The sequence below is a fragment of the Ochotona curzoniae genome, unplaced genomic scaffold (genome assembly GCF_017591425.1).
Source record: "Ochotona curzoniae isolate NIBS_2020 unplaced genomic scaffold, NIBS_Ocur_1.0 scaffold_4701, whole genome shotgun sequence".
NCBI classification, from domain to species: Eukaryota; Metazoa; Chordata; class Mammalia; order Lagomorpha; family Ochotonidae; genus Ochotona; species Ochotona curzoniae.
In genome coordinates, this window is record NW_024467122.1 from 57795383 (window position 1) to 57810130 (window position 14748).

At 43.1% G+C, this 14748-nt stretch overlaps 1 protein-coding gene and 1 pseudogene across 12 annotated transcripts in view; one reads left to right on the forward strand and one right to left on the reverse strand.

Annotated features, from left to right (window-relative positions):
• DMXL2 (Dmx like 2) overlaps positions 1 to 14748 on the reverse strand; it is a 149764-nt gene that overhangs the window by 109816 nt on the left and 25200 nt on the right. For 11 of the 12 annotated variants that reach the window (XR_005882572.1, XM_040968708.1, XM_040968717.1 and 8 more), the window contains exons 2-3: positions 11738 to 11863; positions 2336 to 2407 (exon numbers count right to left, since the gene is read on the reverse strand). Coding sequence is in view for 10 of the 12 variants with exons in the window: in XM_040968708.1 (XP_040824642.1) it covers positions 2336 to 2407; positions 11738 to 11863 (198 nt within the window). In the remaining 2 variants the exon portion in view is untranslated. Of the gene's footprint in view, positions 1 to 2335; positions 2408 to 2930; positions 3027 to 11737; positions 11864 to 14748 lie in introns of those variants that run through there. The other variant, XM_040968711.1, reaches the window with a different exon arrangement.
• LOC121149263 lies at positions 3254 to 4348 on the forward strand (annotated as a pseudogene).

Genomic DNA, 14748 nt, shown 5'->3' on the forward strand with positions numbered 1-14748 from the left:
CAAGCTATTTCAATTACACAATATATATAATCCACAATCTTAATTTGTACAATCACTGAGTGATTTTCCATTCTTTTTTCCTAACATTGACATTCTAAACAGTGCCTTGAAGTTTAAAACTTTCCATGGGCAGGAGTTATGGCATAGCACATTAAGCCATCAACTTGCCCAATCCCACATGGTAGTGCCTGATTCAAGTCCCAACCACATAGTTCCAATCCAGCTTCCTGCTAACGTACCTGGGAGACAGCAGATGCTGAACCCAGAATCTGGTACCCTGCCACATGTAAGGCAGAACAGGGTTGAGTTTCTTGGTTCCTGGCTTAAGCCTGGTCTACCAAACTGCCTCTTATGTGTCATTCAAATTAATATATACTCAAAAAAAAAGTATCTTTGCCAAAAATGCAATATGTACACAAACATAAAATGTTGCTTTATGACAATATAGTGCAACATAAAGCCATATCACCTTAGGCAAATCACACATTAACTGCTAGACAATATTTCAAATGATAATAACCTTTTTCTTTACAGAATTTTAAAAATATTTTATATCACAAGACAAGTGAAGGGTTATGCCAAACTGGTCAGAGCAACTGGCATGCGCGTGATCTATGGCTAGGAACAGGCCTAGTTGGGGAGCTAAGAGGACACCCTGGCTGGGTTATGGTTTCCATTGGTGAGTATGGGGACCAAAGTGGGGGCTGCATTTTGGTCTGGATATAGCTTCAGTCTCCCTTGGCACAAATGTGGACTGGGACTAGACACACCAAACTGAGCTAGACTCCAACACCATCTGACGTTCTGGAGGACCAGGGTACATGTGGGATGGACTAGGCTAGGTTTCAACCCCTATTGGGCCATGTGTGAGCCATATGTGGGTATGGACGAGCCATGGCTGGGATGAAACATCCAACAATAAAAACCAGAATGGGCTGAAAGCCAGTCAGGAAAAGTCACTGTTCCTGCTAGGACAGGAGGTAGAGTGAGTAGGGCTGGCTCATGGACCCACTGGTATGCACAAAATCTGGCACTGGAAGAGGTTCTGATGGAGGAGCCTGGGCAACTCCTCTGGCAGGACACAGTCCCTGCAGGTAAGTGCAAGACGCACGATAAGGAACAGCCCAGAACAGGCCATGGAAAGTTACCCACTGGCATACATTTGGCACAGGTCGGGGTGGACCAGGCTGAACAAGTACACATCAGCCACTGACGAATCCAAGCATCAGAACAGTGTGGGTCAGCACAGGTATGGTCACAACACATACCAGTACACATTACAGCTGGGATAGGGTACACGCTGGGCTGAGCTAGACTGTAACCCTCACCAGCTGGAACTGGGGTGGGCCGGGCCCACTGGTTTGTGTGAGGGCTGAGTGTATGCTGGGCAGAATCAGACTGCACTGCAACACCCATTGGTTCCAGTGGAAGACAGGGGTGGAAACAGAACCGATAGCAACTCCTCAAATTCCTGGTGGAAAGACCAAATATTTCAATGCACATTGTTTTGGGAAATGTAAAGGTATATATTCAAATATACACAGTTAAGGAAAACTACCAACAACACTTATTGTACTGCATATCTAAAAACACTTTCAAGAATACTTATAAATAGTCTTAACATTCAAATCCATCATTTGCAGTTTTGAGCATCTGCAAGTGATGGTCAAGTTCTGCTCTATCTAGTGATGCAGAATCTGTGGGGGCTAGCCCTGCAGCTGTGTGGGGCAAGTATATTCTGCACAACGGGAACAAAAATCTGAAAACCACACTCGCGGACAAGTGACTGAGAAACAATGTCAGTGCAGCCTGAGAGGAATCAGAGACAAGAATAGCATCAGAAGAGATCCATGAGGCTGTTAAGTGTGGTGCTGGCAGGGAGGGGGGGTGCAATCCAGTTTAAGCCTTTCTGACACTGAATCTGGAAGAAATATGGAGCCACTACAGAGTCTGAAGCAGAGAAGTGTCAGGACCCGTCCCAACCCAAGCAGAGATTGGAGGCTGGGAGAGATGGTGTCACTTTGAGACTTGAGACTAGACTTTGAGAAAGAATTGAGAGTAGTTCAACGAGCAGGTTGATTTCAAGGTAGTAAATCTCAATTAGCAATACCTGGAAACCCTTTTCTAAACATCCTAAGGCCAGAGCCTCAGTAACACTCCAGGATCTTGGTACTACCTGCATGCTAATACTCCAGCCGACTACTGCCACCCATTCCTGGGATTTTAAAACTAGGTGGGATTTTAAAATTAAGTCAACTAAAAAATAAAACTAAAAAAGCTTTTTAAACAAAGTTCACCAGACGCTAAAAATGTTTTACTATCAGTTAATACTTACACAATTTCTCTTATGAGAATTTATGCCCAGTGGTTCAAAAATACAGACAGCATTGCCATATGAAGCTGCAATCTAAGAAAGAACAGACATGGTATTAATACTTAGGAAAACACTTAGAAAAAATAATATCCCTGTTACAACAATGAATACTCTAGTGAAGTATAATACACTCCCATTATGACACTGTAAACTTATTTCCTTCCTTAAACATGTCTGAAGGACATTTTAATGAAGAATACTCTCTTAACCAAAAAAAAAAAAAAAGTTTAACATATCAAATACAAACCTGATCAATTCAAAAACATCTTTTCCATGATGACCTTTTCTCAGAATTTAATTTAAAATTAAAATAGCCTTATTAACAAAAATACATTTGAATGCCACATCTTTGTTAGAAACTTTGTAAATCCCCCCAAAAAACTTTGTAACCCAGTGAAAATTATGTAAAGACCATGAACAATAGAGAAAAGTATCAAACAATGGGTCTTAAGAATACTTTCAAAAAATCTGGTAACAGTAGCAAATAAAAAATACCAAATGGGAGGACATCTAGAAAAAGCAGAAAAGTTGGGCCATAGGAAACTCAAGCAGCCACCTTCTACAGCTGTGGGATGAGAGCTGATACAGGAGTCTCCAGAGGACTCATCCTAGGGACTGAGGAACCAGAAAGACTTTGTTCCTGGTCATATACCTGTAAAACAAAACAAAAATACCCCTCTGCTTCCACAAGTTACCTGGGCCTGTTTTCTAGTAATTCTTTGAAGGCCAGTACCCAGTTCATCTTCCTCTTGAAAACACAGAATCAACCACAGAGAACAGATTAAATCCATCCATCTAACATTTCTGAACCCCAATTAGCCAATAAAACTTAATTAGGGGCAGACATTTGGCCCAATAGTTAAGACCATCTCATCCGACATGACGCTTTCTGGAACAAAGTCGTGGTTCCCCTCTGGATTCCAGCTGCCTATGACTACACCCTTGACAAGGCAACAGGCAGTGTCCCTGTGGCCTGCATAGGAGAGCTGGATCAAGTTCCCAGTTTGCCTTCAGCCTGGTCCAGCCCAATACCACAGACATCTGGAGAGTGAACTCTACACAAAAGGCAATGATTTAGGCCTTTGATGAAAAAAGGTCCATTTTGTGATTCTGGGGCACTCTCATATCAAGAATTACCTAATTCTTACATTCGTAAGAAAGTACTGCAAGGGGGAGGGGGTTATGGGAGGACTCTGGCGTCCGGCATGGGGCTGGGTCACTCTCTGTGGTCCGCGACGGAGCCGCCTGAGCCTCAGACGGGGCAGAAGCCTTCCTCAGTCGGGCATGGAGCGGGACAGGAAGTGCTGAGTCGGAGCTGAGGTGGTGGCACAGGACAGGGAAGCGCCTGGCCGGGCAGCCCGGGTGGCACCAAAGAGCACGAACCGTTCCTGCGCGCCCAGGAGGAAGACTGGTGGCAGCAGAAGATGGTGCTCACGTACATGGCCGCAGCCACCATGGGCATGCTGGGGACGTCTTACGCCGTGGTGCCCCTCTATGGGCTCTATTGCCAGACTACCGGGCTTGGAGGATCAGAAGCAGCAGGTCATGGATCAAACCAAATTGAAAACATGGTACCCGTTAAGGGTCGGGTCATCAAAGTTAACTTTAATGCAGATGTGCACGCCAGCCTGCAGTGGCACTTCAGACCTCAGCAGATGGAAATATATGTGGTGCCAGGAGAGACTGCATTAGTGTTTTATAAAGCAAAGAATCACTGACAAACCAGTGATTGGAATTTCTACATACAATGTTGTACCATTTGAAGCTGGGCAATATTTCAATAAAATACAGTGTTTCTGTTTTGAAGAACAAAGGCTTAATCCCCAAGAGGAAGTGGATATGCCAGTGTTTTTCTACATTGATCCTGAATTTGCTGAAGATCCAAGAATAGTGAATTTTGATCTCATCACTCTTTCCTATATTTTTTTTGAAGTAAAAGAAGGACACAAATTGCCCATCCCAGGGTATAACTGAAGTCGGCAAGTAAGTTCTGCTCCAAAGTTGTGATTTTTTTGAAAAATCATGTATCCTGCCTTCTCACAGGAGAAACTCTCTCCAGTTCTCCAATAATGTGAAATACTGTTATAAAAAAGGTTTATTTGTTCCCAGTGTACACCAATTGAAACAAAGAGAACAAGTTCGGCTTGCATGATAAGAAACCCACATGCCTATGTAATATGTATGACTTTTAACGCCATATGTAAATTTCATAGTATTAAAAGAAGTTGCTTTTATTGCTTAAATATGTACACATATACTTGATGGTTGGTCCTAATTCAACAGTTGCCTTCCAGGTTATTACCTTTCATAATAGTAACAATGAACAGGAGAATTTCTCAGCAAAACAATTATGTCCAAAAGTATGTCCAAGACTGCCTACTTGGAGCTTACGGCGACCACATCTCACAACTGGTTGCTACAATCAGTAAAATAATTGTCCACTATTTTCCTGTAGTGTGACCATGATAAAAACCCAAAGTGGAAGAGGAGTTGGTAAGCCTCAAATACTTGGCCAAGGACTGCATTCTTATTTCAGATTTGATTTCATTTTTCCCTTAAGGTATAGAACTGTTTTACACTCAGAGTACTGAATCAGTGAACAATCCATAGTATTGAAACTAAATGTGTAAATACATGCACTAGACTGTTAGCATTTACAATCATAGTCCCAGGTCCTTCAATGTTAAAATGTAAGGGTGCAATTGTGAAAATCTGCTGACATCAAAAGTTCTGCTAACAAAACTGTAAAAAATATATATATGTAGTAAATTATTTTAATACTAAAAAAAAAAAAAAAGAAAAGAAAAGAAAGCACTGCAAATGGGCTGGGCACAATAGTGTAATGGTTAAAGTCCTCACCTTGTACGTGCCGGGATCCCATATGAGCACTGGTTCTAAATCCCACCGTCCCACTTCCCATCCAGCTCCCTGCTTGTGGCCTGGGAAAGCAGTTGAGGATGGTCCAAAGCTTTGGGACCCTGCACTCGCATGGAAGATCCGGAAAGAAATTCCTGGCTCCTGGCTTCGGATCCACACAGCACTGGTTGTTGTGGCTACTTGGGGAGTGAATCATTGGACGGAAGAGCTTCCTCTCTGTCTCTCCTCCTCTCTGTACATCTCCACCTTTCCAATAAAATAAATTTAAAAAAAAAAAGAACGTACTGCAAATATCTGGCTGAGAGATAACCGTTAGGCAAAATGTGAATGATTACATTCAAAATGTCAATAAAAAGCTAACCTTAAATCTCACTATCTATGAAAAGTTATCACCAATAGTTGGAAATGAACTGAAGGAAGATGGCAATAAAGGCAAAGAAGATGTCACAATTTTGTCTTGTCTTAAACAGATCAGTAAAAATAAAAACACAAGTTGTTCTGCCTCCCAAAGCTATAAGTAGCAATGCCATATATTTATATACATGAATACACACACACACCATATATATATATTAAAATTTTTTTTGTTGTTTTTTTTGCAAAGTCAGATATACAGATAGAAGGAGAAACAGAGAGGAATATCTTTCATCTGATGATTCACTACCCAAGTGACTGCAATGGTCAGAGCTGCACCAATCTCAAGTCAGGAGCCTCTTTCAGGTCTCCCATGTAGGTGCAGGATCCCAAGGCTTTGGGTCGTCCTCAACTGCTTTCCCAGGCCACAAGCAGGGAGCTGGATGGGAAGTGGGGCTGCCAGGATTAGAGCCGGCTCCCATAAGCGATCCTGGCACGTTCAAGGCAAGGAGTTTAGCCACTAGGCCACCATGCCGGGCTCCTTATATATTATTTTTTCTACTTGCTGGGAGTGGGGAAGGAAATAGTGATGATGGAAGGGGAAATCTCTCAGTCTTATGGTACTGCATCATGAAAAATAAAAACTTTTAAAAGTAAAAAAAGTAAATGAAAGTTAATTCAACTTAAAATAAATAAAATAAAAAGTCTACTTGTAGGGATGTTTTTATTGTGATTACCACCAGCACTAAGAAGTCAATGAAAATTCACCTGTGATATAACTACCTTACAACTCTTAAGTGACTTAAAGCTACTATGCTTGGCATATAGAAAAGAGTAATGAGAAATTGATAAGAAAAATTCAGTGTTTTCTAAAATAAGGATATGTCATTCTTAGGGGGAAGGGAATGGGAGGCAGACTTGAAAAAATTAAGTAGTATAGGTGTGGGTCTCAGGACAGGGTGTTTCATGCCTGGATCCCAGATGACAGCCACGACGTGCACATGGTGAGCTGTCCCCGGGCCTGCCTGGGCCCCAGGGCTGCTCCCTTCAGGGAGAGTACACCGAGGGGGGAGGTCTCTGTTACTGGGCAGGTCTGGGGCCCACCCATCGCCCTCATTGGATGGTGAATGGGATTGGGGAGGGGCACGACCTTGGGCCTGGGAGTTTAAACTTCCAGCAGCCTCCCAGCTGCTAGTGGGTCTCAGGAGGGGGCGTCTCATGCCTGGATCCCAGACAACAGCCACCACGTGCACATGGTGAGCTGTCCCCAGGTGGCCAGTGTGCCATTTGGCGCCAGGCTCCGCCTGCTGGCCACCTGGCCTGGACCTCTGCGGTTTTAGTTCTTTGAATTGCTGCTTAGGTACCTCCAGGTTAAACCTATAGTGCTTCTAGGACATGAAGCAATCTTAAAGACAGTAACTCTTTCTTGGTAGAACATGTAATCTCTGAACAATGCTGACCACCAAATACCAGTCCAAGCAAAAGCTATGGCTCGGGGCTCGCCCATCAGTATCATATCCTGTTACCTGACATGATGATGGATCGGGAGAAGGGTCACACTATGCAAGGCCATTACATTAACTAGCATTCGAAAACCATATCCAGGGGTAGATTTTGTGGGAGATTTGTGGGTCAAACCCTGTGGAAATTCTAGCCCCACTGGTTAGCTCAAGAGTTGGGGTGGTGATGTGACCAAGGAACCTACCATCAATCACAGGTAAAGGAACCCGCAACAGTCTGGACTGGTCAAGGCAGCAGCACCCAAATGTGCATCCTGAATAGGGTGTGGGGTGGGCCGGGCTACAACATTCACCAGCTCATACAAGGCCAAATGGAAGGCCATACTTCGCCAGAACCTGGCCTAAACTCAATGGCATGTATGAGAACTGGGTCTGGGAGTGGATTAAGTAGAGGAACTTGGGAAACTCCCTTGGTGAGTCATAGCTCCCGCTGGTGAACATGTGGTTCAGACTTAGGGGTCGGTCAAGCTGGGCAAAGTAGATCCAACAGCTGGCTAATGTGTGAATTGTTAATGGAACAGGATGGACTGGGCAGGACTGAACAAACCTTAGCCCACAAACGAAACTAGAGACCAGGATGGAGCACAGGTCATGCTGAGCTAGGCTCATGTACCTACTGGTCTGCGTGAGCCAGGAACACTAAGCCACAGTGTCTAAGGCAGAGATCGGGACAGGTAAGGGGCTGAGCCAAGCTGGTCAAAGCAACCACTGCCGTGATCTAGATGTGCGTGATGCGCGTGATCTATGGCTGGGAACAGGCCCGGTTGGGAAGCTAAGGGAACAACCCTAGCTGGGTTATGGTTCCCACCAAGGGGTGTGTGGGCTGGAATGGGGGCTGTATTCTGATCAGGAAACAGTTGTAGTCTCCCTTGGCACAAGTGTGGACTGGGATTGGATGCACCGAGCCAGGCCAGACTCCAACATCATCTGACGTTCTGGAGGACCAGGGTACATGTGGGATGGACTAGGCTACGTCTCAACCCCTACTGGGCCATGTGTGAGCCATATGTGGGTTTGGACGAGCCATGGCTGGGATGAAACATCCAACAGCAAGGACCAGTTTGGGTTGAAGGCCAGTCAGGAAATACCATTGTTCCTGCTAGGACAGGAGGTGGAGTGAGTAGGACTGGCTCATGGACCCACTGGTATGCACAAAATCTGGTATTGGAAGAGGTTCTGATGGAGGAGCCTGGGCAACTCCTCTGGCAGGACACAGACCCGGCAGGTAAGCGCAAGAAACGTGATAGGAAACAGCCCAGAACAGGCCATGGAAAGTTACCCACTGGCATAAATTTGGCATGGGTCGGGGGTAGATCAGGCTGAATCAGTCCACGTCATCCACTGGCAACTCCAGGCACCACAACAGTGTGGGTAGAGCCGGGTTCTGTAGCAACAAAAACTAGTGCACAATACAGAATGCCAAGGTGAGGTTGCCTGGACCGGATGTGACCACAGCGCCCAACCAGTACGCATGAGAACCAGGAATGGAGGAGGCGGAGCCGGCAGGAAGAATATGGGAGGGTTCCCTTGCTGGATAGCTACTCCCACTGGAGAGCGTGAGCTGGGATGGGGGCAGACCAGAATAAGCAGGGCTTCAATACCTGTGCGCCTCATGTGGACTAGATCAGGCAAAAGCCAAGTTGGGCTGATTATTCCTACTAGTGCAAACAATATTAGAGTGGGTGAGGGTTGTTTGGGTTTAGCCACAGCATCAGCTGGCAGAAGCTGGCACTGGGAGCTGATTCTGTCAAGTCAAACCACAGAACCACCTGAGGAGTGCATAATGTGGGAGAGGCCTGGGAGGGAAATAGTGGGCTCCTCCCTCTTGGGTAACCATTTCCACGGGAGGGCACGAAAACTAGGACAGGGGCTGGGGTGACTAGACAGACACCCAACAGCATCTGTGTGGGCTGCATAGTAGAGCTGGTTAGATGGAACAAAGCTTTAATACCCATTGACATGTACGAGAGCCAAATGGGATGTGGGACAGACTGGACTAGTCTGCTACACATACTAGCAAACCAGGGCAGGGGGTGGGCCTGGTGGGGTTATTATGGGTCGCACCAACTAGGCTGCAGGTCCTACTGGTTAATGCAAGGGCCAAGTATGTGCTGAGCAGAACCAGGCTGGACTGCAACACCCATTGGTTCCAGTGGAAGACAGGGCTGGAAACAGAACCAACCCAGCGATCGCCAACCACCAGCTGATCAGGGCCATGGATGGAGCCGGGCCCTGTACCTGCTAGTACATACAAGAATCTGGTCTGAGAACACCTCAGACAAAGTTTCTTTGGAGATCTCCCCAGTCGAAATGCTGGACTCAGAATCCTAACCAAGAAAAGACAGAAGACAGAATACATCAATCAACCATCTCAGCTATATGCTGGCAGCGAAATATGGGGCAAATGGAGAGTCTACGATGGACTAAATCAATCAGTGGATTCTCCAAAGACCTCATAGTGCTTGGAGTGGCAAGAATGGCAGCGATTCATAACTGGTGAATTATCAAAACTACTTGAGCAAGAGCCTCGGAGCATGCCCTACATCCGGGACCAGAGGAGGGTGGGAAATTGGGTGGGCCTTCTCCCTTAATACTCACCTTTAAACAAGAAGAAAACAATATGGAAATAATAGTCTTACCCACTTTCCTATAACCTTTGAACCTTTTTACCCTAATTAACTATGTAAAGACTATCAAAAGTATAATAAAAAATTTAAATAGTATCAGTAAATACTGGAAATTTCAATGTTTTCATACTAGTTCAAATATATCCTTGCATTGTCAAATTCTGGCACATTTACACAAATATTAAGGTTTGATACAAGCAGAAGACAGAGCAGGAAATGGCTCCATGTGGTAACCAAGTGGCTAAAGTCCTTGCCTTGTGTATGCCAGGATCCCATGTGGGCACTGGTTCTAATCCTGCTGCTCCACTTCCCTTCCAGCTCCCTGCTTGTGGCCTGGGAAAGCAGTCGAGGATGGCCCAAAGCCTTTAAACCCTGTACCCATAGGAGCTTCTTCCAGGTCTCCCAACTCCTGGCTCAGCTCTAGCCATTGCAGCCACAATGGGAGTGAGCCAGCAAACAGAAGACCTTTCTTTCTCTCTATAAATCTGCCTTTCCAATAAAAATAAATAAATCTTTAAAAATAAACAATGGGACATGAAAAATGGTTAAATGAAGTAATCATCATGTAATATAAATTTATATGAGTACTATTTATCACAAGTATGACTGAAGACACTTGACAAAATTTGTTATCCAGTAAAGAACAACTTTTACAAATCTAAGACTATTTACTAAAATTACAGGTAAATTTTTCATTTTTATATTCTTGTAGAAACATAAAACTCTATTACATAATATTGGCCTTACTAAATTGATGGCTTATATAGCAAACGTTATATGTACTTTACCTGCAACCTAAATTTGATATGTTTTAAAATTTGAGGAACAGATATGAGGTAAAATTTTAGCTATTCCAAAATAAATCCTCTGTTTTAAAATCAGGATAAACTCTAAGATTTTTGTCTCAAACTCTCACTAAATTAACAGACTTTACTTAATATATGACAAATATATTAGATACTAACAACTTACTAAACTGCTCGATTAAAATCTGATATTATCATTTGCAGGAGATAGAGTGCTAGATGAGAGAATAAAGTTTACGTCCTGGGCCCAGCGCCATGGCCTAGTGGCTAAAGTCCTCGCCTTGAACATGCCATGATCCCATAAGGGCACCGGTTTTAATCCCAGCAGCCCTGCTTCCCTTCCAGCTTCCTGCTTGTGGCCTAGGAAAGCAGTCGAGGACAGCCCAAAGCCTTGGGACCCTACACCTACGTGGAAGACCCAGAAGAAGATCTGGGCTCCTGGCTTCAGATCAGCACAGCACCGGCCGTTGCAGTAACGTGGGTAGTGAATCACTGGACGGAAGATCTTCTCTGTCTCTCCTTCTATCTGTATATATCTGGCTTTGCAATAAAAATAAATAAATCTTAAAAAAAAAAAAAACACTTTACTTCTTGGGCCCAGCACAATGGCTCAATTGGCTAATCTTCCTCTTGTAGGAGTCAGGATCCCATATGGGCACCGGTTCCTGTCCTGGCTGTACCATTTCGAATCCAGCTCCCTGCCTCTTGAGGGACAGCCCAAAGTTTTGGGACCCTGCACCCATGTGTGTGACGCAGAAGCCCCTGTCTTCTGGCTTCGGATTGGCTCAGCTCAAACCATTGTGGCCATGTGGGGAGCAAACCAGCGAATGGAAGATCTATGTCTCTCCTTTTCTCTGTAAATCTGCCTTTCCAATAAAATAAAGAACCTTCAAAAGAAAAAAAAAGGAAGTTTACTTCCTAAATTCTGCTGGCATAACAGCTATGAAAATTACCAACTGGAAGAAAATTCCTCTGCACAGGATTATGAAGCACAGATCTGAGACAGTGTACACCTGTAAGAATTATGTTAGCTCAACAGCAAGTTGTAACAACTCCTGTCATTAGCACCCTAAGAAAGGTTCATTAACAAGAAATAGTGGACAAACAACACAATGGTAGGAATATTCTGAAGTTATTAACTACATAAAATGACATTTAAGAATGTAATTAAAGCCTTACTCTTCCTTGTTGGTTAGCGCACTCCACACAGCTGACTTGGATGTTTCCATGCTTAGCACCAGGAATGATCTGCACACATTCAAAGTCATTGGCCAGAATAACAATATCACAGCCTGATCCATATGCCTAGAGAGAAAGGTTTTAAAACATGTAAGGATTATCACTTCACAATTACTATAATATTTTAACTTTTGCTGTCATTATAAAGTGTACCTTGACATATTTTATACAGTCATCAATGTAAGAATATCAATTTCTAAGTAAGAACATTCAAAAGTCACATTAAAAAACCAGTCCAAGACCCGGAGCGATAGCATGGTGGTTAAAGACCTCGCCTTTACACGCGCCAAGATCCCATATGGGCACTGGTTCTAATCCCGGCAGACCTGCTTCCCTCCAGCTCCCTGCCTGTGGCCTGGGAAATCAGTGGAGAACACAAAGGAGAAAGGAAACTAACCTAAAGCATTTAAATTAAAAAGTGACTTATATAAAATACTGGGCAAATAGAATCATATCACAAAATGCAATAATCAGACTGTTAGGAAATCTTCAAAATAACTGTCATGTGCAAAACCACTTAGTTCTTCCTATTGCCACATTTCTTGGTATATGCTATTCCTGTTTTGCAACTTTGTAAACCTTATGATGACACAAGAGGTACAGGGTAGGGACAATTTCCTCGTCTTCCAAATTCTACTTAGGAACAGATATTCAAATCAACCTAACAATCTAATTCTGAAATGAAAAAGCCTCATTAAAAGCAATGTTTGAGATGGTTTATATAAAACCTGTAATTATCCCAAAATTACTCAATCTTAGATCTCTGGGATTTTATTCCATCCCCCTGCCTTCCTTTCCCCTCCACTCTCCCAACTAAGAATCTAGTGTTACTGGAGGAAACATTTGTGGTTCAGCAGGAAGAAAGTGTCCTTGCTGAGACTATAAGCACACACTGCAATGCCCCTGCGCAGCAGCTGTCTATTAGGAAAACACACTTTGGCCCCTCCACACAGTTAAGGTCCCTAACAAGAAGAGTGGTAGAAAAACTCCACTTTCTTTCATTCCTGTGGGGCGATTTCTTTTATGAGAGGTTAACTGTCCTCCTGAGGATAAAGAATAAATGTCTGACATGGAAGGCACATCTCAACTGCATCTTCACTACTCAAACACTTGCCAGGGAAATCAGAACTGCACTCGCACGAATGTGCTTCTTTTAACTGGGGCTTAGCTTTCACTTGGCTTACTAAGAACCTCTTCCTTAGACAAAGTGCAGAGCTGGCTGTAACACCCCGTAAGAATTATATGGGAGCTAAAGGCTTGACTATTTGCTAATACCAAGCTTCTTTACACTGGTTTTAGTTGCAATATCCAAACTTATTAACAGCTTTGCTGAAGCCAAAAACAAAGAGATCCTCTTTTACCTTAGTAAAATGCTTGATGAGAAAAAACTTAAGTTCCTAAAGCCATGAAAGTATTGTGAAATAACATACTATCATTACCATAATAATAATCCTTCTCTGAAAGGGTTAATCTCATTGTCAATAATGATTAAGTGCATCTCACTCAGTCTTCCCTAAGTTTACATACAATTGCCTTGACAACACTATTTTCAGAAAAGAAAATATTCTAACCCCACCAATATTGTTCTGAATCTCAGATTTCCTTCATGTTGCAAATAAAATATCAGAAAAAAATTTTAATCTTACACCAGCATGTTTCCTATAAAAAATGAAAGCATAAACAAATTACATTTGTGTTTTTCCGTGGAACAGCAGAGTACTTTAACATGCTACAAGGCCAAAGTTAAATACCATTGACAACTATTGACAGAAATTTCTATCCGTAAAAGACAAAAGGCATGACAAAACAGGAGTATTCAGTATGTTGAAAGGTTGGTCTAATTTAACGTGGTACTATAATCATACCAGAATGCTCCACAAAAACATTAAGATCCCCACCTCTTCCTTCACATGAATTTTGATTAATGTAAATATGTTTACTTTCTGCAAATGAGGGTGCATAGTATTAAGAGTTAGGACGGTGCAATAGTGTAGCGGCTAAAGCCCCTGCCTTGAACGCATCCAGATCCCATAGGGGCGCCGGTTCTAATCCCAACAGCCCCACTTCCCATCTATATCCCAGCTTCTGTCCTGGGAAAGCAGTTGAGGACGGCCCAAAGCCTTGGAACCCTGCTCCCACGTGGGAGACCCAGAAGAAGCTCCTGTCTCCTGGCTTTGGACTGGCTCAGCTCTGGCCATTGCAGCTGCTTGGGGAGCAAACCATCAGACGGAAGATCTTCCTCTTTGTCTCTTCTCCTCTCTGTATATCTGCCTTTCCAATAAAAATAAATAAATTTTTAAAAACAGGATGATAATGAGCACAAAGAGGTCCCATTTATTAAAGCCCTACTGTGACAGTGACTCTCCTGCTCTTAGCCATTTTTTTAAAACTGTAACAATTCTAAGAGTAGCCATTAATCCCCACTTGAGGAAATAGAAAATCTCAAGACTTAAACTCCTCAGTCACAAAATAGGGACCTGGGATGCAGGTGTCCTGACACTGTTTTCTTCCACTTCACAAATGATCATCTTCAATCATTCTATTTTCTATTGCACAAATGTTTGCTCTTCTCGCTAGCTAATACATACATTCATTTAAATTCTTCCATTCTGCTGTGATCAGAAAGGGCTGTGCAGCCTCTGATGGTTACTTCATTATATCAAACTGTCTCCTTAAGATGGTCTTAAGAGGCCAATGTTAACCTAAAGGACAAATCCCAAGTTCAAAAGGCCTTGGAAGACATTCTTAGTCTTCTTCATTAAATGGTAAATTAAATGGTAAAATGGTAAATTAATGCACCTCATTAAAGTCCTAACTCCTCATAATCTTCTCAAAATTAACAATTTTTTAAAAAGTCAAGTGGGTTTCCTTATGAAATGGATCCCCAATTAAATCAGAAATTTCATGTACCATTTAATCCATTAAAGTCATCTATGAACTAGGCTAGATAC